The sequence below is a fragment of the Lytechinus pictus genome, chromosome 11, assembly GCF_037042905.1.
Source record: "Lytechinus pictus isolate F3 Inbred chromosome 11, Lp3.0, whole genome shotgun sequence".
Taxonomy (NCBI): Eukaryota; Metazoa; Echinodermata; class Echinoidea; order Temnopleuroida; family Toxopneustidae; genus Lytechinus; species Lytechinus pictus.
Window position 1 is genome coordinate 12,789,744 of NC_087255.1, and position 23,655 is coordinate 12,813,398.

Here is a 23,655-nt window from a genome sequence, read left to right on the forward strand (position 1 = left end):
ATTCTGAGGCGCAGAATCACATCTTCCATGCGATGCATCACTGAACGCAACTGTACTTTTGTACTGGGTGGAAGATCCATTTGAGAAACTTAATAGCACATCTGTGTCAACTCCTCTCTCAGTCAGGTGTTGGTTTGCTATCGTCATCATGCGCTGGACGGCATGATGGATCATGTTAACGATCTTCTAAGATAAACACCATCAATTCTCGGGTGACCTCATCGCAGCTCTCCTCAAGGCATGTAATACGGGTATAATTGGGTGAATACTTGTTTGCTTGAATCTCCAGTGCGCTCCTTGTGCTTCATCCTGATAATGGCAAATAAAGTTTTCTACAAAAACTGAACATAGGACAGTCCATCATGCAGGCACATTGCTCCTCACCAGCTTGTTCCCTGCAGTTAAGCATGAAATAAGTGCAGCGGGTATTCCAACACTTGGGCAGCAGATGTGATTCTAATACCTTGGGATGACAATGCCTAGAGTGTGCATGTCTTCTGCTCAAGTGTCATTTGCTTTCCCCTTGGAGTCTGTACCATTTCCCATGATTTCCATCTAACCTCAAATGCTCCATGGCCTTGGACAAGTGGTTGTAGGCAGGAATTCATCTTGTCTATCCCACACTGCAACTCCTGTTAATACACTCCATCTGAGGAAATAGACCTTCATACTGACAAAGAGTGATGTCAGAGGCAGTGTATTTGTTTTGCAGATGTTAAACTCTCTCTCCTTCTTCCTGATGGACTGCAGGATAAAAGCTACATTTGTGCACACTTCACAAAGACACTGGAGAAGCTTTGTCTTTGACATCACTTGAACTTTCTGGGGACGTAGTTTCAGGACGGTGGTAAAAAAAATGTTCACACCCAGATGTTCCTTCTAAAGTTCCTCTAGGCATATGACAAGGGGCATTCCATCACCTTCAATGGCTCACTTTTGGTTGTGCTCGGTAGTTCCCTTGAAATATCTGGTCTGTTTTAGAAACGCTTCACCATCCATTTTGTTGATTCACCTGTAGCCTCTTTTCTCATTTTACGGAAGTTTGTTGCATTCATTTTATTTTAATTTTTTTTAGAAAGTTCCAACTCAATCCAAACTGAGCGCGTGCTGTTACATGTATGTTTCGCATACCATTCCTTACTTTAGTTGCAAGATGAAGAAGATGCCGCAGATGAAGATCTCTGGTTTTACGACTCTTATGGATCCTACTAAGCACTGATTTAATAGAATTTCTCTACAAGAAATCCAACTTCTTCTGTGACAGGCTGAAGATAATTTTTTCCCTCAGGCGCTGCTTTTTTCCAAGGTGTTGATTTCATCAGGAATGTTTATACAACTTCTGAAGACTTTTCACGAACGAGAAATTGATTGACTTGCGTTTGAGGAACTGTGTACTTCGCTGTTTTTTTCAGCATATTGTTGTCGTCGCAGTTCATTTATTCTCCACCTTTTTCTAAATGTCATACAGTTTAGTAGCGCTTTTTCCTTTTACTGCTGCGCCATTTTCTCTCTAAGTGTTTTGGATGTTGCTCTTGTTAATTTTGGGGATTACTTGGACATGTCAACCCCGCTTCTCTTTTCCTCTGTCTGTATCGCTGCATACGAAGTCTACTCGCCTCTCTGTCCCTTACTTTTTGCTCTTCACTTCTCGTTTGTCGCCACTTTCGCATCCGAACTGCTTCATTTTGCAGATATTCCGGATCTCCATTTAAATCTCCTTGGTCGTTTCTCTGATACTCTGTGGTTTCAGTTGAACATGTCGACCCTGCTTCTCTTTTCCTCTGTCTGTATCGCTGCACGCGAAGTCTACTCGCCTCTCTGTCCCTTACTTTTTGCTCTTCACTTCTCGTTTGTCGCCACTTTTGCATCCGAAATGCTTCGTTTTGTAGATATTCCTGATCTACATTTAAACGACTTTGGTAGTTTCTCTGATACTCGCACTGCATCTCCATTCTACTATTGCATACTGGTTGTTCTGCTCCATCCTCTGATGAGCCTCGGGCTCTTGGCTTTTGTTGCTGTAGGTTCATGTTCCTAAAAATATAAAGAAATTTTGAAAATATTTGACTTTTGATCAATAGTAGTCCCTTGTTGGACCACTTGTTAGAATCAACCAAAGCATAGGCCAGGGGCGGATCCAGGATTTTCCAAAAGGGGGGGGGGGCATTTATGTTCATTTATGCCATTGAAAATTTGACAAGCCAAAAAAAAAGGATTCACAACAAAATCAACAAAATGGACATCATTTTGTTCCAGCAAAAATTTGAACCCCCTCCCAAAAACAATAAAAAACAAAAAATAAAGGTATTCACTAAAAAATGGAGGTCAGTTTGTTCCCGGAAAAATTAGAAAAAAAGGTCCTCACTTGAGTACACGACATTTTCCCATTAAATATATTTTTGCTATGGCTCTCAGGCTCTTAAAAGGGGGGGGGGGGGGAGGGCACAGGCAGGATGCCCCCCCTGGACCGCCACTGCTACAAGTATGTACAGTGTGTATACCTATTCTGACAGAACAGCACGAGTTTCGTTAGGACAGATTTAAATAAAATCAAAGGAAAACTGCTTACTTTAAAATTTCATAGAAAATTAAATATACCATTTTCTTGTGTAACCATTAAATCAAGAAAAAAAAACTACGATATTTTCTGGAAAGAATTTTGAGAAACAAATATTAAGGTGCTGTGATGGGTGGTTGCATGCATGTGGTTTCCCTTGTGATACTTCCAGGGTGGGGGGTTCGTGGGCAGCATCAAATTAACAAATTTATGAAATTCAAGCAAGCAAAAAAGAAAGAAAAAATCCAGAGTAGAAAATAGAAAATACAGAACTGAAAATATGAACTTGATACAATATGACCTAAAATGAGGCAAAAAGAAATATTTAGAGAAGAGAAAATAAATCAACTATTGAAACAGGAAAGGGAAGATTGACATAAAAAAATAAAGGTCAGAATCTTTTTATTGAAGGCATGTTTCAATATAATGTTACAAAATTGTCATTTCATATAAAACAATTTGCTAAAAATTAGGTAAAATGCAAACACCAAAAATAAATTTGTAGACGGCACATACGCACGTAACCAAAAACACAAAGGAAATGTGCAAAAAAAATGTACGAGAAGATTGTACTGTTGCTTTTGTTATGGCACTTTTGCTTATAGGTGAGTCTATTGCAGTAGAACAGAACACTATACAGAATTGTTTGAGCATTAAAAGACTGAATTGGCAATGTTTAAACAATCATTACGACGAGCACATTAACATACATAATTACAGGCACGAGCATAACGCTAATGAATGCTCGAAAGCATGAAGCATTCGGCAAAAAATGAGCTTTAAAATCTCCGTAATTATTTGTGAATTTCTTGTCTATATTCATAATATAACACAAATAAATACCTACCATTCGATGAGCGATCCAAATTTGGTCCGATGAGCTACGGAAATCCTTTTATTCTGACAATATTGACGATGTAAACAAACCGGTGTATTTGCTTGATTTTGATATCTCACCCACGTTACTCGTGCCCGAGGACAAGACACGCTTATCATACCGGGTTTTGTGCTCATTCGGGTGCTACTACAAATCAATGCATGCAGAAATGTTGGGCGGAAAAGCAAGGGTACATGTAATTTCAAACTGATTGCTAACCAGACCGCAAGACAATCAGAATCGGGAAGCCGTGTTTATACCTGTACGTAACAATTAGGACAAGAAAACAATGACAACTTAACATCACACCATTACTGGTAGGCAAGAAGCACACATTCTTTCTTTAGAGCTCGCGTCTTGGATTAGAATAACATTAGCAGAATGAAATGATTACACCCATGGGATGCATGCCGACAATATCTTACGCACGTAACATTTTGAATACTATGAGTTATAAGTACATGAGCATGTTTTACTTTGCTCTCTATCTTAAAAAGTAGTTACATGATGGGTCTGGAAAGGCAGATCGATGCTCTCAAATATATTTGGTCAACGAAGTGCGGGCTATGAAGAATATTCATTCCATGTGAGTTATGATGTTATTAATGTCATATTTGGGTGTCCTTTTTCAGAAAATATGTCATAATAAAACTTAAATTTCCTAGACCTCAAAATATCCACGTCTCCTAATATTATGTATTACCCGGGGGCCGTTTCATAAAGCTGTTCATAAGTTAAGAGCGACTGGTGATCCTTTCTTACACGCTAAACCATCGCCAATAAATATACCATTTACCACAAGGATCACCAGTCATTCTTAAAGTCGCTCTTAACTTACAAAGAGCTTTTTTAAAACTTTTAGTTTTGGATTTGGTCTAACGTACGTACCATGTCAACGATTTGTGGTGATGTCTGATTAGCAATGAGGAATAAGATCAGCTTTTGGACGATAAAATTGGGTAAGTAGATCTAGATTTAGGCCTAGATCTATAAGTTAGGTCTAACTGTTTAACGTGCTAGATCTAACTTTGATCTAGATCTAGGCTAGAGTCTAAAGTTAGAGAAATCTAACTTTAACCCTTTCCACGCGTACTTCGCACCAATGCACACTCGGTGCCGTGCGAACTTCGCATTTCACACTCAACAAACAATGCATTGTTTCCCTCCCTGAAAATAATTCAGTACAGATGGGTTCATGGTCCAGCGCACAAAGAGTTAAATCTTGCTAACGACAATGTAAATAAGTTCTAACGAAACATTATCAATTAGAATTGGTCCTGGACCTGGTTCGACAACAGAAAGATCAGGACCACCACCAACAGTACAGCCGCAACCTAGTTTGACATAGATCTAATGTTAGAGATCTATTTAAAATTCGTCATGTTTTATCTCATCCCCAATTAGATCAAAGTCTGCACCTGATCATGGCTCAACATGCATTCTCGGTCTGCCTTAGATCCTGGACCTGGACCGGACTCTAACTAAGATCTAGGCCTTAACAAACTTGATTTTTATTAGGAAAGGGTCATTCACTGCGTTAGACCGAACGATAGGTCTAAAGTTACTTATTCCAGTTCCATCAGTCACTGTGAATATCATAAACAACTTATCTACTGCACGCATCGTAGACCTAACTTTAGATCTATCTCCATCATTCAAGGCTTTCTAATAAAACAGATATTGACTGATGGGGTGTGTAAAAAAACATTCTTTGCCGCCTAAAGGATTTATATTTAGCTCCAGCGCTGCGCACTTCGGGAAAATATAAATCCAGCGGTCCAAAGCATGTTTATATTACACACCCCATCAGTCAATATCTGCATAATATATAAAATGGCTAAAATGTCATTTTTCCAAAAGTTTTACTTCATTACTGCATTATCTACCAGGGTTCCCAGCTTTTCAAGGAAACAAAATTCCCTGATTTTTTCCCTGATGAAGTTAAAAAATTCCCTGATAATTATCTAAACCCATTCCCAGTGTTGCATGATTGTAAAAAACCCCACTAAAACCAACATAACCAGTCATTCAATGGATGTTGTTTTGATATATGCAACAACAAAAAACTGAGTCTGGCTGGCTACTGTGCTTTTGACTTTTGGGCCAATTAAAATTCCCTGATTTTTCCCTCATTTGAAGCATTTTCCCCTGATTTGAGGTATTTTTTTATCGAATTCCCTGTCTGGAGAAAAGTAAAATAATTTCCCCTGATGGGCTGGGAGCCCGTCTACTCTACATTGCTTCAAAAACTGGTTCCAACTGGTTTTCGCAAATATTGCCCGCTGCTGAATTCACACACAAACTAAAGGTCAAGTCCACCCCAGAAAAATATTGATTTGAATAAATAGAGAAAAATCAAACTAGCATAAAGCTGAAAATTTCATCAAAATCGGATGTAAAATAAGAAAGTTATGACATTTTGAAGTTTTGCTATTTTTCACAAAAAAGTGATATGCACAACTCAATGACATGCAAATGAGACAGTCGATAATGTTCCTCACTCACTATTTCTTTTGTTTTTTATTGTTTGAATTATACAATATTTCATTTTTTATAGAACTGATAATAAGGATCAACTTGCCTGAAACATATAGTATTAATCAATGCTAATTCCACATGTTCAGGGAGGAATTAATTTTTGTTTCACTTGACAATGAGGAGAAAACTATAATATTTCATATTTCATATAATAAAATACAAAAGAAATAGTGAGTGGATGATGTCATCACTCTCCTCATTTGCATACTGACCAGGATGTGCATATGACTGTTTTGTGAAATTAAGTGAAACTTTAAAATGTCATAACTTTCTTATTTTACATCCGAATTTGATGAAATTTTCAGTGTTATGCTTGTTTGATTTTTCTCTTTTTATTCAAATCAACTTTTTGTTGGGGTGGACTTGTCCTTTAATGGAAAACCTGGTATGATATTGACCAGAGAACGCAAAATATGGAAAAAGATTGCCAGAGAAAAACACCTCGTAAAGGTAATGATATGGAAAATGCTATTAAAGGTCAAGTCCACCCCAGAGAAATGTTGATTTGAATCAATTCAGAAAAATCAGAACAAGCAAAAATGCTGAAAAGTTCATCAAAATCGGATGTAAAATAAGAAAGTTATATTTTCAGATTTTGCTTATTTTTCACAAAACAGTTATATGCAAAATTCAGTGATATGCAAATGAGAGTAGATGATGTCTCTCACTATTTCTTATGATTTTTTATTGTTTGAATTATACAATATTTCAAGTTTAACAGATTTGACAATGACCAACTTGACTGAACCAAAAAATGTTAAAACAATGGGGACTCATTTGTTACGAGAGGAGTAAAACTTTTTTCACATGACAATGAGGAGAAAATTAAAACATTTCATGTTTTAGATAATGAAATACAAAAGAAATAGTAAGTGAATGATGTCATTGGTCCCCTCATTTGTATACCGACCTGTACTGACCGCACAGAAACGTTGTTAACGCTAACATTGCACTATTAAACAGAGGCCCCTGTTACAACCGGTAATGTGGCGGCGATGCCTAACGTAACAACAATGCATTGCTCAACATTGAAATAGATGTTTTGACTTAACAATCCGAAAGATGTGACTGAGCTTACTGTTAGTTCTCTGTTAGGCTAACAACGTTTCTGTGCGGTCGCCACAGGATGTGGATGTAACTGTTATGTAAATTTACGCGAAACTTTGAAATGTCATAACTTTCTTTATTTTACACCTGATTTTGATGAAATTTTCAGTTTTATTTCTTGTTGGAATTTTTATCCTTTATGCTGGGGTGGACTTGCCCTTTGAATATATTACAATAGTATCACACTTTATTATGAATCAGCTACAAAAATGGAAAATAGAGGTTCTTACCAACACTGGATGATATGATTTCTAATGGTGAGATATCGCTCGGGTGTAAAGGCACTGCTGGTGTAATCAAAGAAGATTGGATGAGCCTCTTTCTCTCCATCAGTCACATGTTTAGGGTCAAGGGTTACTTCCTCCTTGGGAAGTTCAATAGTCTCCTCTTCAGACTCTACATGGGGAAAAACAAAGTTATCAATTTGTCATTTCAAATATTTTGTTTTGACACTCAAGATCTAGGACAAGACATAAATATATTTGTGATATTTTTTTTCCTTCAGCAAGAAATTCATCCAGTTTTTGATACACTCTGCCCAGGTGAGGTGAAAGAATTCTCTCTTATGATTCTTTCATTGCATGCTTTAACATGCAATGAAACGTGTCTACGTGTATGACAGCTCAGCTACAGATGGGGTAATAATATAGTACACTGTATTGAGAGCCGCCGCCCGTCTTACAAAGAATTGCGATTGATCCGATCAATCGCAACTATGGAAAGCCTGCAAAGTGAACATATAAAATGCATGTTTGTTCAAAAAGATTTCTTGATATGAATGTATATCCATAAAGTCATTGATTTCTTGATTTGGTGTGTTCCCCTTTGTTTACAAAGGACATTTTACAAATTTCCTGTAGAAAAATTATGACACTGATGGATTTCCATAGAGTTACGATTGATTGGATCAATCGTATCTCTTTGTAAGATGGAGCCCAGTACTGTATGAATGCATAGAGTAAATGCTGAACACCATATATACATGGATCTATTACCATAAACATTACAGGATGAAAGCCATTGGATCTCTTCATTTCATTCAATTCACATTGATATTCATTTGTTTGTTTCAGGGTAATTTTCTTTCAACTAAAAGAAAAAAATTATATTCACCGCAATGAAATACAATTGCAAATCAAACCATTTACGACACTACAAATGATGTGAACATTGACTTTCATATCTACCTTCACAATTGTGATTTTTACCTTCCTCAAATCCATTGTAGTCAATGCCACCGTCTTCTCCTACTCTTGTTTGACCAACATCACTTGACATTTGAACTCCATGACCCTCGTTACCCGCTGTATATTTATCATCGTCTTGGAGCTCCTTGGACGATCTGAGGTTAACATTCTTCTCAACTTTATTGAATGCTTCAGCATTACTTGGTATAGGAATTTGCATTGGTGGGGAGCTTGATAGATCACGACTTCCTTGTTTTTCAGAAGATGGCACTGTTCTATACTTCGGTTCCTTTAAACTCAGGTTAAGGGGACAGCGGGCATCGTCAATCTGCTGCCCACTATCCACATGCAATGCATGTTGGGTATCTGCACAGGAAGTGACATCAGGTTCACGTTTCACCACTCTGTCAACCACGAAGTTCCCATCAAGTCTCTCATTGCATAGTTGGGAATAATCTCTGTTCCTTAGAAACACTGTCTTTAAATCAGGAGTTGTAAGATCTTCAGGACGATCATCAGGATCCTTCTCCATCTTAACTTCTATTTCCATGTACTCTCCACCGTCTTGTTCCTCTGAACTTCCCTCAAACCCTACCTCTCCAGTCACTTTTGCAAATGAAGGTGTCATAGCCATCTTCAATCTCTTCTGTTCCATCCCATCCTGGTATCCTTGGCCATAGCTTCTCCTAGATCCTAGGTTCCCCGGAAGACTTGATTCCTGCATCGCTGCTACACTACCGACAGCTGGTGGTATGACCATTGTCTCATCCTCGCCTTGGGAATGCTCCTCCTCTGAAATGGCATTCACCATTTTCCTAGGAACTTTCCCACCCTTCCTCCCTTTCTTCTGCTGCTTACGTCCTGCAGGATTTGCAGACTGTCCTGGGAGGCATATGGTTAGTGCATCTTCATCTTCAGATGATGGCTTCTCAGTCTTGATAAGGATTGGACCATCTGGGCCGGCTACATAAGAAGCGATGTATTCATCACGGTAAGTTCCAGTCTTTAATTTGATCTCATCAACCTCAGGAGGTTGGGACTCCGAAGGTTCAAACTTAGGTATCAACAAAATGGATGTTCCAGCTTGATGGCTGTCAAGGTTGTTTCTATGGTCCAAGGGAACAGAAGATTTTAGGACCTCCCCAAATAACACGGTTGACTGGAGACCTTGATCTGTGTACAGAAGAGAAGAGATAACCATTTCCAAGATATATCAATGAGACAATCAACATAGAAAAAATAGAAAGAGGATTGGTGAATAAGTTGGCACTTAATAAAAATGTGTTATAAAAAAACTAAGATTACATTACAAAGGAAATACTAAAGTTCTTCATCAATGTCATGCTGGTAAAATGCTTCCAGCGCGGTTTGGCCTGTCACTGAAAGATGCAATGACCTCAAGTATTTCCACGTACCCTTTTGCTCATCATCAGATGTCTCTTCCACATCAATATCCTCCTCATCGTCATCATCATCATCTGGTAGCTGGTGAGTATCTAGACTCTCAGGAACTTTGACTGAACATTTACTGGAGAAATCCTGCCCATCCGCTTTAACAGCCTGGTAAGAAGGACAATGGAATAGTAATTAAATCATGATATACATGTAAGAGCAATATACACACAAAAAAACATTAGAACCTAAAATACTTCTACTATAAACAAAATGTTCATGTCAAGTGAATGAAGTTCAATAATAAACTTGAAATTCTAACAATTATTACAACACTACTACTGTTAAATAAAGATGATGCTACTGCTGCTACTACTACTTCTACCACTACTACTACTACTACTACTACTACTACTACTACTACCACTACCACCACCGATAACAATAATATTGGTATGGATGTCTGTAGCAGACTCATACATTAAAGTACATTTTAAAATATTGATGTGGGTGTGGGTGGGAGGGGTGGTTGGGTTTCTTAGACTGACAAATTGAAAGAAAAAATACATTCTACAATAGTATGGGTATTTATCCAAAATTTTAACATTCATATACATTGTACTTACAGTCATTGTAAACCTCATACAAATATATAGGCCTACTATTCATTCATATTTTTAGAAAACAAAGCAAAATACAATTTGTTATAAAATAATAGTAATCATAATAGTGGATACTCATACAGCACACAGGTCCGCCTTTCGGTGCTCATAGCGCTTCAAGAAAGTTATATAAATCGGATCGCAGACCATCTGCACAGTATGTGGTGGCGCTTCAATAGGCACATATCATTATCAATCATATTACCTGGTTAAGGAGGTATTTTCGAGCGAAATTCTTGACCTGGTTGGGGTCCCTTGTCTTCACCAAGTCTGAAATCTCCTTCCAATTATGGCCATACTCTTCCTAAATTAAAAAAAAATAAATTTGAAGTGTTAACATATTCTTATTATGAATGTGCAAATGAAGACTAAATCTCTTGATTTTTGCAATGGTTAAAAGCCTGGCTAACGTTTTGGTAAAGGGGTTAATAATGTTAAGTATATATCATCTAACATTCAGATCATACAAAGGTGTGGTTGACATTGAAACATTTGTCAACCATTAAAATTAAAATTTCACTATAATTTATATAAAGTGCCATCACTCAGCAGAGTTTTTCCTGCAAAACAGGCTCTTTGAGCACTTATCTTGTGATTCGATGTCAAAGAGCAGGAAACAAAGATTTTATTCTAATATTTTCATATTTTAAGCCAATTTCATGCTTTGGATTAAGCTTTTTTTCATAAAAATGCTAAAAAACCCAAAGAAAGAAAGAAATGTGCAGATTTTTTTATTTTGATCGGGCATCTATGTAAAATCACAAAATTTATCCTGTAAAACACATTTTCATTTCATATCCTCCACATTTTACCTGTTCTAGGGCATACACATTCATAAACTAGTAATTAATTTGAATACTAGTAGGAATAAGTGCATGTGGGGGATTTACCAAAGCTAAAAAAATAAACTGCCTCTGACTGAACCTGCAGAATGTACACTTCATAGACTGATTTTTTATAACACTCTCAAAATGAAAATGACAAGCAAAAGAAGTTCTAGATGAACATAGATGAATAGGCCTCGTAGTACAATGTATACCTTTCTTGTATATATGTGATTCTTTACAAACAATGCTAAGAACATATTATCCAAAATGCCGAATATGTGAAGCTTTTGTTCAGAATTTGTGTCCAATAGGACATGAAGCGACCCATGAGGCCTTTTCAAAGAGTACCTTCACAAAAGGTTGCAATTAATTCCAATCAAACTCATACTGAGATTAAAGGAGAATGAAACTCTTGGAGCAAGTTAGCTTTTGTGAAGGCAGAAAAATCAAAGAATAAGATCAACAAAAGTTTGAGTAAAATAGGACTAGCTATAGAAGAGTTATGAGCATTTGAATGTCGAGATCACTAATGCTATGGAGATCCTCCCATTGGCAATGCGACCAAGATCTATGATGTCACAGATGAACAACTCTCCCCTTTTGGACACTGAAAATATACCCCAAAACATCTCTTTTTGCTCATTCTAATCATATGACAAACGATTCATACATGATATATTTTTGTGAAACCTCTGTACTTGTCCTCTCATAAAGAGAACACCTCACCTTGTGATATACTCTATAAAAGTGAGAATATAAGTGAAATAAGTACTAAAGTAATGAGGGAGTTGTACGTGTGTGACATCGCAGATCTTGGTCGCATTGCCAATAGGAGGATCTACATGGCATTAGTGATCTCAATATTCAAATGCTCATAACTTTCTTATTATTCATTCAATCTTCCTCAAACTTTCAACAATATGTTTCTTTGATTTTTCTCTTTGATATGGATTCAGCTGGTTTCTAGGGTTTCATTCTCCTTTAAAGTCAAATTGTGTTAAGAGATAGGAATTGGAATCAATATCAACTTTGATTGTGATTTCGAATGTATTGCAACCCTTTGTAAGGCAGGGCCATATTTATAGATTTCCAGAGAAGTAGGATACTCACTAGTCCCTTTTTGAATAACTCCTTTTCTGCTTTTGTCCATTTCGTGCATTTTTTAACATGTTTCCTAGGGAAAAAAAAAAAGGATTGTTCAGCAAATAGTCGTACAATGAATAAAAACACTAAATGTATAAGCACACATAGGTAAAGATTGCCTTTCCAAAATGGGCAACGACTTTCACAATTTTCAAACAATAATAATAACGGCATATTTACCCAGGGTAGCCACTTCAGTTCCGAAAACTGTTCTCCCAGCGCGCCCTGCTATTATTTGTTATCATTATTTATCTTTTTATGTCTTTCATACTTTGGAGGAAAATGAAATTAGTATAGAGTCAAAATAATTAACACAAATTTTTATTTTTAATAAGTGGTGATTTGCATTTTCTTGACAACAAAAGAGACTCAATCCTATAAAATGAGCAGAATTTCGTGGCTCATATGTATTCCTCATAATTTGATACCTCCCCATATCATCTACTGCATTTAGAGAGTGTTTTGTAATTCCAAAAATAGATACAAGTTTAACCTGTTGGTTGATTATGAAATTATACTGTTAAGAGGGATATACAAATTTCTTAAAAGAATGATGGTGATGTCATAATTATTTAAGAGGAGGGGAGTGTCCAAAGAAGTCCTTTGTACAAAAGAACATGACTCCTAATGTAGTCATACAATACAATTTATAATAACGGATTATAAATAAGAATGCACTTTATCCCCTTTTCCAATCGATGTTAATAAAACATTAAAGGAAATAACTTACCTCACCGAGAAGAGTGTTTTCATTCCTTTATTCTTGTGTCTGGTGAGAATAAAAACAATTGAAATTATGAGTTATTATGATGTACTATCAAAGATTTTTATTGAATTGAAATGTGAAACTGTAACTAGAGATATGAGCTTGCTTCTTAACCCGTTGTCAACTGGAACTGGGTGATACCTGTAAAAAGTCTATGGGAATTACAGAATTCAGTATTCAATGGGTTAACAGGTTAAACTCTGACCTCTTTCATTGGAATTCCCCTCCCCTTCCATTTTTACTTCATTTATTTTCTTATTTCATATTATCATCAAAATTACTATTGTTATCATTATAAATGTAGTTATCATTATTTTACTATAATCATTATCATCATCATCATCGTTTTTCTTCATTGAGGGGGGGGGGGTTATTTTCAATCACAAAAATAACAATTGAAGACAATCCTACTTTAAATAATTTAAAGATATGTAACTATCATTTCAAATACCTTGTCATAAATGCCAATATTTTATTCACCTAACTTGGACAAAAACCTCAAATAACCCTTTCTGTCTTAAAACTTTTTCCCTTCAAATTAAAGTGAATTTTCAGGAAAATGGGGATACAAATAATAAAAATACCGATAAAATTGAATCCAATGTTTCCTACTTACCTCATAAACTTCTTTGTCTGCAAATAAGAACTGTAATGATGGGAGGTGTGAGGTCAAAGAAAATTAGTTAAAAAAAAAAAACCCTCCATAATCCGACAGCCCTGGGTGGCGTTTTAGAAAAGGTTTCAGTGTAACTATAAAGTCACACTTAAATAAATCAATCCAATTTTTCCTGATTTATGATGCATTGTAGCTACAATCAAACCTGTCTCAGTGACCACCTGTCTATAGTGAGAATCTATCTTTAGTGGCCACCAAATTGTCTCCCATTTGAAAGAGGTATAGCACCTGTCCATAGAGGCCATCTGTTTGCAGTAAATACTTTTTCTGTTGCCCTCCCATGACCTTAACAGATAGGTTGACTGTAGCTCCCAGTCTCAAATTTGTATAATAATGTATGTAGGTTCCATTTAATGCTCGTTTTCTTTTTGCCGTCTTTCTTATTCTACCTTTCCCAGTTCTAAGAGACTTTTATGAAATTTGCGCTTCATAAAACCGGTGTATTATCATTATTGTTAAATTCCCAATTAACTCTTTGCATGCTGAATTAATTTTGGGGGGATAATAATGACAATTGTTTCCATGTTGCAACTTCTGAAGGTTTCCATGGCGAAGAAGAATAGTGTAGTAGGTTTCACGGTACACCATGTATCTTTCTTGGGCAAGCGTTGGTCCTGAAAAAGTCCACCCAATCTCTGAGATGAGATTGGGTGGTCCTTTTCAGGACCAACACTTGCCCAAGAAAGATACATGGTGTACCGTGAAACCTACTACACTGTTTACATGTTATTTTCTTTAACTCAAGATTTCCACATTGCACCATTGATACTTATGATTATTGTTTAGATGTTACTCAAGAGCTATTGTAATTTATAAGCTTCTCTAATATATATGTAGAGGAGAAAACTAATTATTACAATTGTTCAATTTAATTGTACGAGTGTGCAAAATTGCAACATCAGCGTGCAAAGGGTTAAGGTCCTTATTGTTGCATACATTTGTGCGGTGCACCTCAATAAGCCTTTAGGAATAAACAGTGAAAGGATACTGTTCTTCTGTGATCATCTGATGAATAGTGGCTCTGCTACTTTCATCCATATCATCGTGGAGAATTACATGAGGGATGTTAGGGTTGAACTGAAAAAAACAAACACAAAACAATCAGATGAATTATGAGGCTATCAAAACCATCAGAAATAACATTCTGTTTTGTGCTGTCATATCGTGTGGTCATTTTTTTACATTCTTCTTTAAATCATAAGATAAATGATAAAAGTGAAGGATAATAATTCTTTCATGTAATGCAGTGGGCCAACCGGTATTATGTAGTATCTCAGGGCTGTTTCATAAACCTGTTCGTAAGCTACACGTATGGGCTTCTTAAGCTAGACTAAGTGCTTTACCCATAGGCCCGTTTTGAAAGTCCATTTTTGATGCACGTGTACACGGCATGTTTTTCGGTCGTGTACACGTTGTAAACACAAACAGCCAGCTATGTTAGGTATGATAACTTGCGTTGTCTAAATTTCCACCAATAATTCATGAACTGATGATTACAATACTCACATTTTTTCACTTGATTTTCTTTCTTATAAAGCAAATATAAACTGTTGAAAAATTACTGTAGATTGCTTTGATCATAAAATCGCCAATCACACTCGAAAGATTGTGACATGAATTCTTAAGGCTCTCTCCTTTCACCTAATGCATGAATGTGACCTTCTAGCCCAAATACAAATCTCAAAATTTATTTTGAATTACTTATAGGTTTGGGGTGGCAGGTTACATATGGTCTCAGGGAGTTTGAGTTTGTTAGTTGGGTTGCCTAGTTAAACATGCTATGGAGGGGAGATGAATGAAAGGATCTTACATGATCATCAAATGTAAGCCATGGGTGCTGGGAGAGCTCCGGTGAAAGATGAGAACTGACAGATGGTAGCTCATTGGGATCGATTCCAAGACCTAATGATGACGTTGAGGGCCTGCAGAGAAAAGATATATTACTTTAATAGCAAACAAATAATGATAAAGATATAGTATATTTCCTTGTCTTCATATCATATCCTTGTTCATTGAATGAGAGCTTGTCTTATTAAGATTGTTGCACTGAGACTGTGTACATACAGAGAAAAAGAAGTTTCCCCTATATCAAATATTAGTAATAACCAGCAATTCATTTTCTATACCAGAAAACATATAACAGTCTTAATTTAATCCTGATAAATTCAAAAGAGTAAATAGATTTGATAGCTTAAATATTCCCCTATATTAAGGAATGAAAATTGTCAAGACCATGTGCATTATTCATGAAGTAAAAAAAAGGATTTTCTTTGTTGTCCATATTTTTCTCCTTTCAATATCAAAGAACCAGGTTCTGCCATGCTGACAAATGGTCAGGTTTTAGAGCTACTTCAAACCAAGAATCAACCCAAGTAGCAAGGCACATCAAAGGTCTGTTTCCTGTGAATAATGCATCGCTAAGGAGCTACGAAAAGTCAATCGGGCGACTTAAATCTGAAAGGAAATCAATACTCAAAGATACCAGAAGGGGTTCTGCAAATGAAAGATTAGAGAGCTTCTTGGCAATTCAATTTTCACCTCCTAAATGTATGCCAAACTTACAGAAGCCGAAGTCTACTGGAATTAGCTCAGCACACTCCGTCTGTTCATTTGAATCAGAGGCAAAAAAAGTGCTGAGAAGTCGGAGGAATTGGAGTCAAAGGATGCTGCCCTCGCTTCGAAGGAAGCTGCCTTCGAGTAGGAGGTAGCGGGCATTCGGAAGCTTAAAACAGTTGTAAAAAGGACCAGAAACAGAGAAGAATACCAGAAAAAGACAAACAAGAAGCTTGAAGAGAGTATAAATCATGACCAGTGTGGGGATGAAATTTGTCAACTGGAAGAAGCAGTCAAGGCTCTCAAAGACAAAATTTCAGAATTGAAAGAGAGTAGTAAAGATCTGGAAATGAAAGTTCAGGCAATGGAACAAGATGTCATCGAGCCCTATGATGATAGAAATCGAAGCTTCAACACAGCACTGATCAACTGTGTCTACAATCTGCTCCATAATCATGTTGGAGCAGCTAAGGTATCGGGAGTAATATAATCAGTAATACACCACCTCACAGGGAAACAGTGCTCAAGGCTACCTTCGAAAAGTACAGTAGAGAACATGAGCATCCAAAGGCGGTGTGTGGCTCAAGATCAGCTTTCAGCAGAACTATTCGAGTGAGCAGAATACAACCCTGTACAGCGATGAAACTTTGAAGTTTGGCGAGAAGGTGATGGGATTCCATGCATCAACCTCAGACAACAGGTACTTCGTTGTAGGTTTGCGAGATATCGCGACTAAGTCTGCTGCGGATACGCTTAAGACTTTCAAAGAGTTCCTTCAGGATGTACATGTAGATGAGGCACGTAATAAAGCAAGTTCTGGAGGCAAAAAGATCCTCAGCAACATCAGGAACACCATGTCTGATCGAGCCGCGATTGAGCTCAAGTGGCACGAGCTCCTCAGGAAGTATAGGGTCGAGGTCCTGCCGACAATCACAGAAAACTGGGAGGCCATGAGCGATGCTGAAAGAGAGCCACTGGGCAACATTACTTCCTTCTTCTGTGGACTCCATAGCCTCGTACAACATGCCGAAACACGCGAGAAGGCCCTGGATAGTGTAGAAAGAGTTGACAGAAGGGAAAGGTGGAGGTGCCAAGGCGAAAGGGTTGCTTTCCAATCAGAGGGATGTAGCGTGCTCCGCTTGGTGAAAGGTTGTAGCAAGGCATTTGCCAGAGGAGGAAGTGAAAAGGCAGGTGAGCATGGCCATTTTAAGTTGTTTGCGCAGGACTTCCTGAAGAGAAGTGGATTGCGCACCCTACCTCTAGTGCCCTTTAAAGGCAACAGGTTTAACATCCTCTTTTTCAATGCTGCATTTGTGTATTTTATTGGAGATCAAATGAAAAGGTTCATCAATGGACCTAGCAGAACCATAGTATATGGCAGGCTGTAGGGCACTTGGCCTCATGAGCAGGCTCATCACTGCTCCACTCTAGAGGTGCTTGGAAGATAAAACCATCCACATCTTGGATCCTCAAAAAGTCTACCAGATGGTTATTTGCACACAATGGATGTGTGCAAATAATTTAAAAGCATATTTTTTTTTGACTGATGCGTGCAAATTATCATTTACCGTTTATGAATTAATTTGTGTGTGTTGATTATGATTTGCAAAGTATGATTTCTTTTGTTGCCTTGAGGAAATCTGTATGATGCATGATATTCAATATGATTCTAATTGAATGAAAAGGACAAAAATAACATGATACTATTGATCTTATCCACACAGGTACAACCAACGTTTTGATAACAAAGAATGAAGTGGGAAAGACTTAGGACTGGTACCAGGATACCCAGAATGGTTTAACGTCAAGTATGATGAGGATGATGCAATCTACACATATCGCCTCCTCGACGACTACAAGCAGGGTGACCTGAAAATTGTTTGTTAGGTAAATGCAAGCGTGCATTGGTGAAAAAAAAATTGCTTGAACTGCCTATTCAGGAAAACATAAATGCTTTAAGTTTTTCGAGAAAAGGAATATTCACTTTTTTCAATAATAATTACGTCACAGGTATTTATATTTTCAAGTGTTGAAATTATTGTAAGACCTAATGAGGACAATGATTTTATTTGTAAATACTGTTCTTAATACTAACACAACTTTTCATTTCACATTTCCCTGTTCAGTAACGTTTCTCCAGTATTTTGCATCACGTTTGTTCATCAGTTGGATTTGTATGCTACACCTTGGCCTTGTTTTCCCCTTTATCCCTTTCCTGGAGACTGAATCTGAATGTTCTTTGCAGTAAGTATAAGTGCTTGCATGCTTGGAGTTTCAGATTTATTCTATGTAAAAAGTAATGATGTAGATAGATTGTGAACATAGCCTATTGCTTCCTTCAAACTGATGTTGGTATATCTCTTTTTCTCCACAAAAGTTTGGCTCCAGCAAGCATCTGAATGTTGCAAGACATCTCTGTCTTCGTACCCTGTCCCTTGGAAAAAGTCAGTCCAGGATCTGCTGCATTTTAAAGTTTGACTCCAGCAAGCATCTCGGTGGTTTCAAGACATCTCCTTCTTAGTATCCTGTCCCTTGGAAAAGGCCAGTTCAAAATCTGCTGCAGTTTCAATGTATTTAATCATCTATCAATCCACTTGGGTATTTTAGGGTAAATATACCTCCACATTAATTTATGAATATGATTTGCATAAACATCAAAATATGTGTTTTACAGTTTCTAGGACATATTTGAATTATGAATATGATGAAATTATCATAAAGTGTACACTATTTCGTATGTAAAAAACCAAATCCAATCCATGTCATCAATGAGAAAATCTACATGAAGTTTGATGAAAAATTATGCAAATTGCACCTAAGGCCAAGTAAAAAAAGATAGTAGTTGATCGTCCGGGTTTTCTGAGAGCAGTGATGAGGGAGGTCCTTACTATTTGCTATCTTGCTATTTTTTTTAAAAACAAGGAGGCATTTTCTCGGCCCGTTTTTTGACATCAGTGATGAGGGAGGTCCTTACTATTTACTATTTTTTTTGCTATTTTTTATTCAAATGATTGTCAGTCCATGTCAAGCTCGAATTATGTGATCGATGCATGCTCAATATTAATAATAAATGAGTAGAAATACATATATATATATATATATACATGTATACAATTGATTGGAAATCTATATGGAAAATGTATTATGCGAAAAAATCTATTGAAGTATTACTGATGTATAACGGTACTTGTTGTAAAACAAAATGTTCATGTCAAGTGAATGATTTAAACATTAATTTAAATATTAATATATATATATGTAAGGGTAAAACATGCATGGGGGGGGGTCATTTTTATTACCATGGAGCCATGTTCAGTTTTCCAGAGCCAATCTCTTTTTTAGCTCTGGGCATGGTTTCGCATCGCAGTTTCCAGCTGCTTGTATATTCGTTTACATAATGTTTAATACTGTTTAATTTTTATTCATTTTTTTAAATTGATATCAAATGTTAAATGATTATTGAATTAATTGTTCACATAATGTGTATTATTTCAATATTTGTAACTGTTAGTGTTAGATCTATTTACTAATTTTTACAATTGTCCATCAAATTGAATAGCTCAAGGAAGAATGAAGTTTATCAAATTTGAACAGAATTGGCACTGACTGGAATCCCATCAATGATTTTCAATAGGGGCCTATTGATAATGAATAACCCACTTTAAATTATTTTTTGAATATTCAATGCATTGCCTGCTGACGTAAGAAATTAAAACTTACCAGAAAATTCAATTCATTTCACAAATTCACGTCGCGCCAGCACAGTCAATCACATCATCCCAGCACACATGCATTCACCCAACAGAGTCACAAGCACAGCTTATTCACCGTAACACACATCGAAGTACTGGCGCTATCACTCACCAAAATACCCCGCTAAAATACAAATTACATCATTAAAATTGATTTATCTGCGCCATATTTCCAAAGCACGCGACGGATTAGTTCAGATTCAGGAAGTGGGGTCCCCGAAAATGCACTAAAAATGAAGAAATCCGTGATCTTTTCCGAGTTTGCAAACTTTATTTTCTCGCTAATTTATGATGGTATCTTCAAAATTCCAATAAAAAACCAAATCAGAATTTTTTTCCTTCTTGCAGTTACGGCGATATCGGACTTAGCAATTGTTTTTGAAGTTGCGAGAGAGATCCCAGAGCACATGAGAGCAAATCACTTGCCAATCTTGTGAATTTTTTCGCTATTCAGCAGCCATAAAAATAGTAAATATCAAGAAAATCGATGCTGCAATCAAAAAGGAAAGCAGGCACGGAGGAGAAACTTTTTTTTTTTTTTTTTTTAGCCAATTTTTGAAAATAGTAAATAGTAAAAATTTTCATGCGGCGGCCAAAATAGATGCGCGCGAGGACGATCAACTACTTTCTTTTTTTACTTGGCCTAATCAAATATGCATTAATTTGCAAATTCAAAGTCAATGTTATAAAAATGACTTTTAAATTGTAGAGCATCCCATAAGCTTCAAAATGAATGGTCATGAGATACACATTTTATCATTATATCCTTGTAATCACTTTAAGTTTTGTGAAAATCTTCACAAGTTTCGGTGGAAAAATATGCAAATTTCGCCTCTAAAAAACATACTCTTACAGTGTAGAGCAAGTCATAAGCTTCAGAATGGTCATAAGCTTCAAAACGAATGGTCACAAGATAAAGTCTAACTTGGATCTACTTTTTCTGAAAATAAAAAATCATGACATGTACATGGACATGTATGTATGCATGTGTGGTATTTCTACTTCCTCTCCCTTTCCTTCCTTTGGCTTTGCCTCTGAGGCTCTATTTGTATTTCTCTCTTCCCCCTTCATTTTCGTTCGCGATATTCGGAAAAGTGATGCGCATATTGTTTATTGACCTCGAAATGTGCCTGAGAGACTTGCCACGGCGTTTGCGAACAATATCATGCGGGGAGATTTGCTCGAAGTCAGCCGGTGCGAAACTGCACTGCAGATTAGCGCCGGACGGAATCAGACGCGTAGCCGTAGACGGGTCAAAACCACTATCTCGGCGCAATTGCGTTAAATTCGTGTCCCGCATGTTATGGGTCCAATTAAAAATAAAATCGATATAGAATGGTCGAGTTAAGCTATTCTATTTATTATATGAGATCCATTCTTTAAAAATAAAGTCATATTATTGACCTTCTTTTGGTATATAATGAGAAATTAGCAAACCCATCCGTTGTAATAGTGAAAAACAGCGTGTCGCCGGTCATATATTTTCTAAATTTCTGTATCTTGCCAAAATAAAGTAAAAAGCAACTGCCCTAAAACTAAATTAATATGCATATAAGTGATCCCTCCACAAAATACAATCAAAAGTTTTTGATAAAAATGTTTTGTTTTCACATGCGGATAAAACCAAATGTGTCGCCAAATGTAGTGAAACTTACGTTACCGTATTTTAGATCAATAATTAATTACTTTTTGTCATCGTAAATATGTTTATTTTTATTTATTTGACACCTCGGGTATATGATAAGAAATGATACTTATGTACTCCCATTCCTAAGTAAGAATAATCTTATCAAAACCAAACTAAAAGCAATTTATAGAAACGTAGCATTAAGACAGGGCTCGACACTAGCGGCGGTCCGACGGTCCCAGACCGGTAAAAATTGCTGTCGGGCCAGTAGATTTTCAGAAATAGGAAGATTTACTGGTCCGACATGACCAGTAGAAAATATCATTGTCGGGCCAGTAATTTTTCATAAAATAGCAAGATTTAAGGGTCCGACATGACCAGTAATAAAATCCATTGTTGGGCCAATAACTTTTCCAGAAATGGTCAAATTCACTGCAAACCATTTCCCCCCGTTAAATTATGTCATTTACACACAGAATACACACACTAGAGTAGCATACAGTGTACATGTAGCCAGCCACACAACCCACGTGGTAAATTCTCTACTGGCTGCGCGATCGTGAACAAAGCTTGGCTAAACTCTGGCATAAATCTCTCACAGAACTGTCAAAATTCACGGTTCATACTCATGAAAGGCTCTTATAATGTCCATATTTCCTAAAAATTGGAGTAACTCTCATTTGTAAGCAGTAAAAGGGGAAATTTTCACTTTTGTTTTGGTTCAAACAGATCGGGTTTCGGGTGATATCGTCTGAATACATAATAGCCCCACAAATGCATTTATGTGTGTGTTGATACACTTGGTTTCTGACATTCTTTCGTAGCTATTTTCTGGGGCTATTTTAATTGAGCCAAAAAGAAACTGATAAATTATTTGATGATAGTTTTAGCTTTCTTCCTCTGTTTTCTTCCTATCTTTTTTTCCTTCTTTCTTTTCAATCTTTCTTTGTTTCTTCCCTCTCTTCTTTCATTTTTTTTGTTACTGTCTTTCTTTTTTAATTTCCCTTTTTTCTTTAATTTGTTCTTTCATTCTTTCCTTTAAAAAAATATTTTTATCTCTATCTTTTTTTTCTCCTTCCTTCCTTCCTTCCTTCCTTTCTTTCTTTCTTTCTTTCTTTCTTTTTGTTCCTTCTTTATTCCTTCCTTCCTTTCCTTCTTTATTCCTTCCTTCCTTTCCTTCTTTAGTTCTTTCTTTTTTCCTTCCTTCACATCTATCCTTTATTTACCTTTTCCTTTTTTCTTCCTTCCTTCCTTTCTTTCTTTCTTTCTTTCTTTCTTTCTTTCTTTCTTTTTGTTCCTTCTTTATTCCTTCCTTCCTTTCCTTCTTTATTCCTTCCTTCCTTTCCTTTTTTAGTTCTTTCTTTTTTTCCTTCCTTCACATCTATCCTTTCTTTACCTTTTCTTTTTTTCTTCCTTCCTTCCTTTCTTTCTTTCTTTCTTTCTTTCTTTTTGTTCCTTCTTTATTCCTTCCTTCCTTTCCTTCTTTATTCCTTCCTTCCTTTCCTTCTTTAGTTCTTTCTTTTTTTCCTTCCTTCACATCTATCCTTTCTTTACCTTTTCTTTTTTTCTTCCTTCCTTCCTTTCTTTCTTTCTTTCTTTCTTTCTTTTTGTTCCTTCTTTATTCCTTCCTTCCTTTCCTTCTTTAGTTCTTTCTTTCTTTTTTTCTTTCTTTCTTTCTTTTTGTTCCTTCTTTATTCCTTCCTTCCTTTCCTTCTTTAGTTCTTTCTTTTTTTCCTTCCTTCACATCTATCCTTTCTTTACCTTTTCTTTTTTTCTTCCTTCCTTCCTTTCTTGTATTCTTTTCTTTTCTTTCTTTCTTTCTTTCTTTCTTTCTTTCTTTCTTTCTTTTTGTTCCTTCTTTATTCCTTCCTTCCTTTCCTTCTTTATTCCTTCCTTCCTTTCCTTCTTTAGTTCTTTCTTTTTTCCTTCCTTCACATCTATCCTTTCTTTACCTTTTCTTCCTTCCTTCCTTTCTTTCTTTCTTTCTTTTT

The 23,655-nt window shown here is 36.4% G+C and overlaps 1 protein-coding gene across 1 annotated transcript; it reads right to left on the reverse strand.

The window, feature by feature from the left end:
- Positions 1–1,072: 1,072 nt before the first annotated feature.
- On the reverse strand, positions 1,073–16,742 carry LOC129271789 (histone H2A deubiquitinase MYSM1-like). Its single transcript, XM_064106628.1, has 11 exons — positions 16,672–16,742; positions 15,543–15,654; positions 14,721–14,809; positions 13,673–13,702; positions 13,021–13,059; positions 12,258–12,321; positions 10,526–10,624; positions 9,682–9,826; positions 8,288–9,439; positions 7,310–7,475; positions 1,073–2,034 (listed from the first exon to the last, which is right to left on the reverse strand). The coding sequence occupies exons 1-11, from the start codon at positions 16,740–16,742 to the stop codon at positions 1,536–1,538; spliced, it is 2,466 nt and encodes an 821-aa protein (XP_063962698.1). The 3' UTR covers positions 1,073–1,535.
- Positions 16,743–23,655: the final 6,913 nt, after the last annotated feature.

Coding starts and splice junctions, on each gene's coding strand:
- LOC129271789 (XM_064106628.1), bottom strand. CDS start 16,742: ATGATTATGGAGCAGATTGTAGACACAGTTGATCAGTGCTGTGTTGAA. Junction 13,060..13,672: donor CAGACAAAGAAGTTTATGAG/GTAAGTAGGAAA, acceptor TATTCTCACCAG/ACACAAGAATAAAGGAATGA. Junction 9,827..10,525: donor GAAAATACCTCCTTAACCAG/GTAATATGATTG, acceptor CCTTCTTACCAG/GCTGTTAAAGCGGATGGGCA.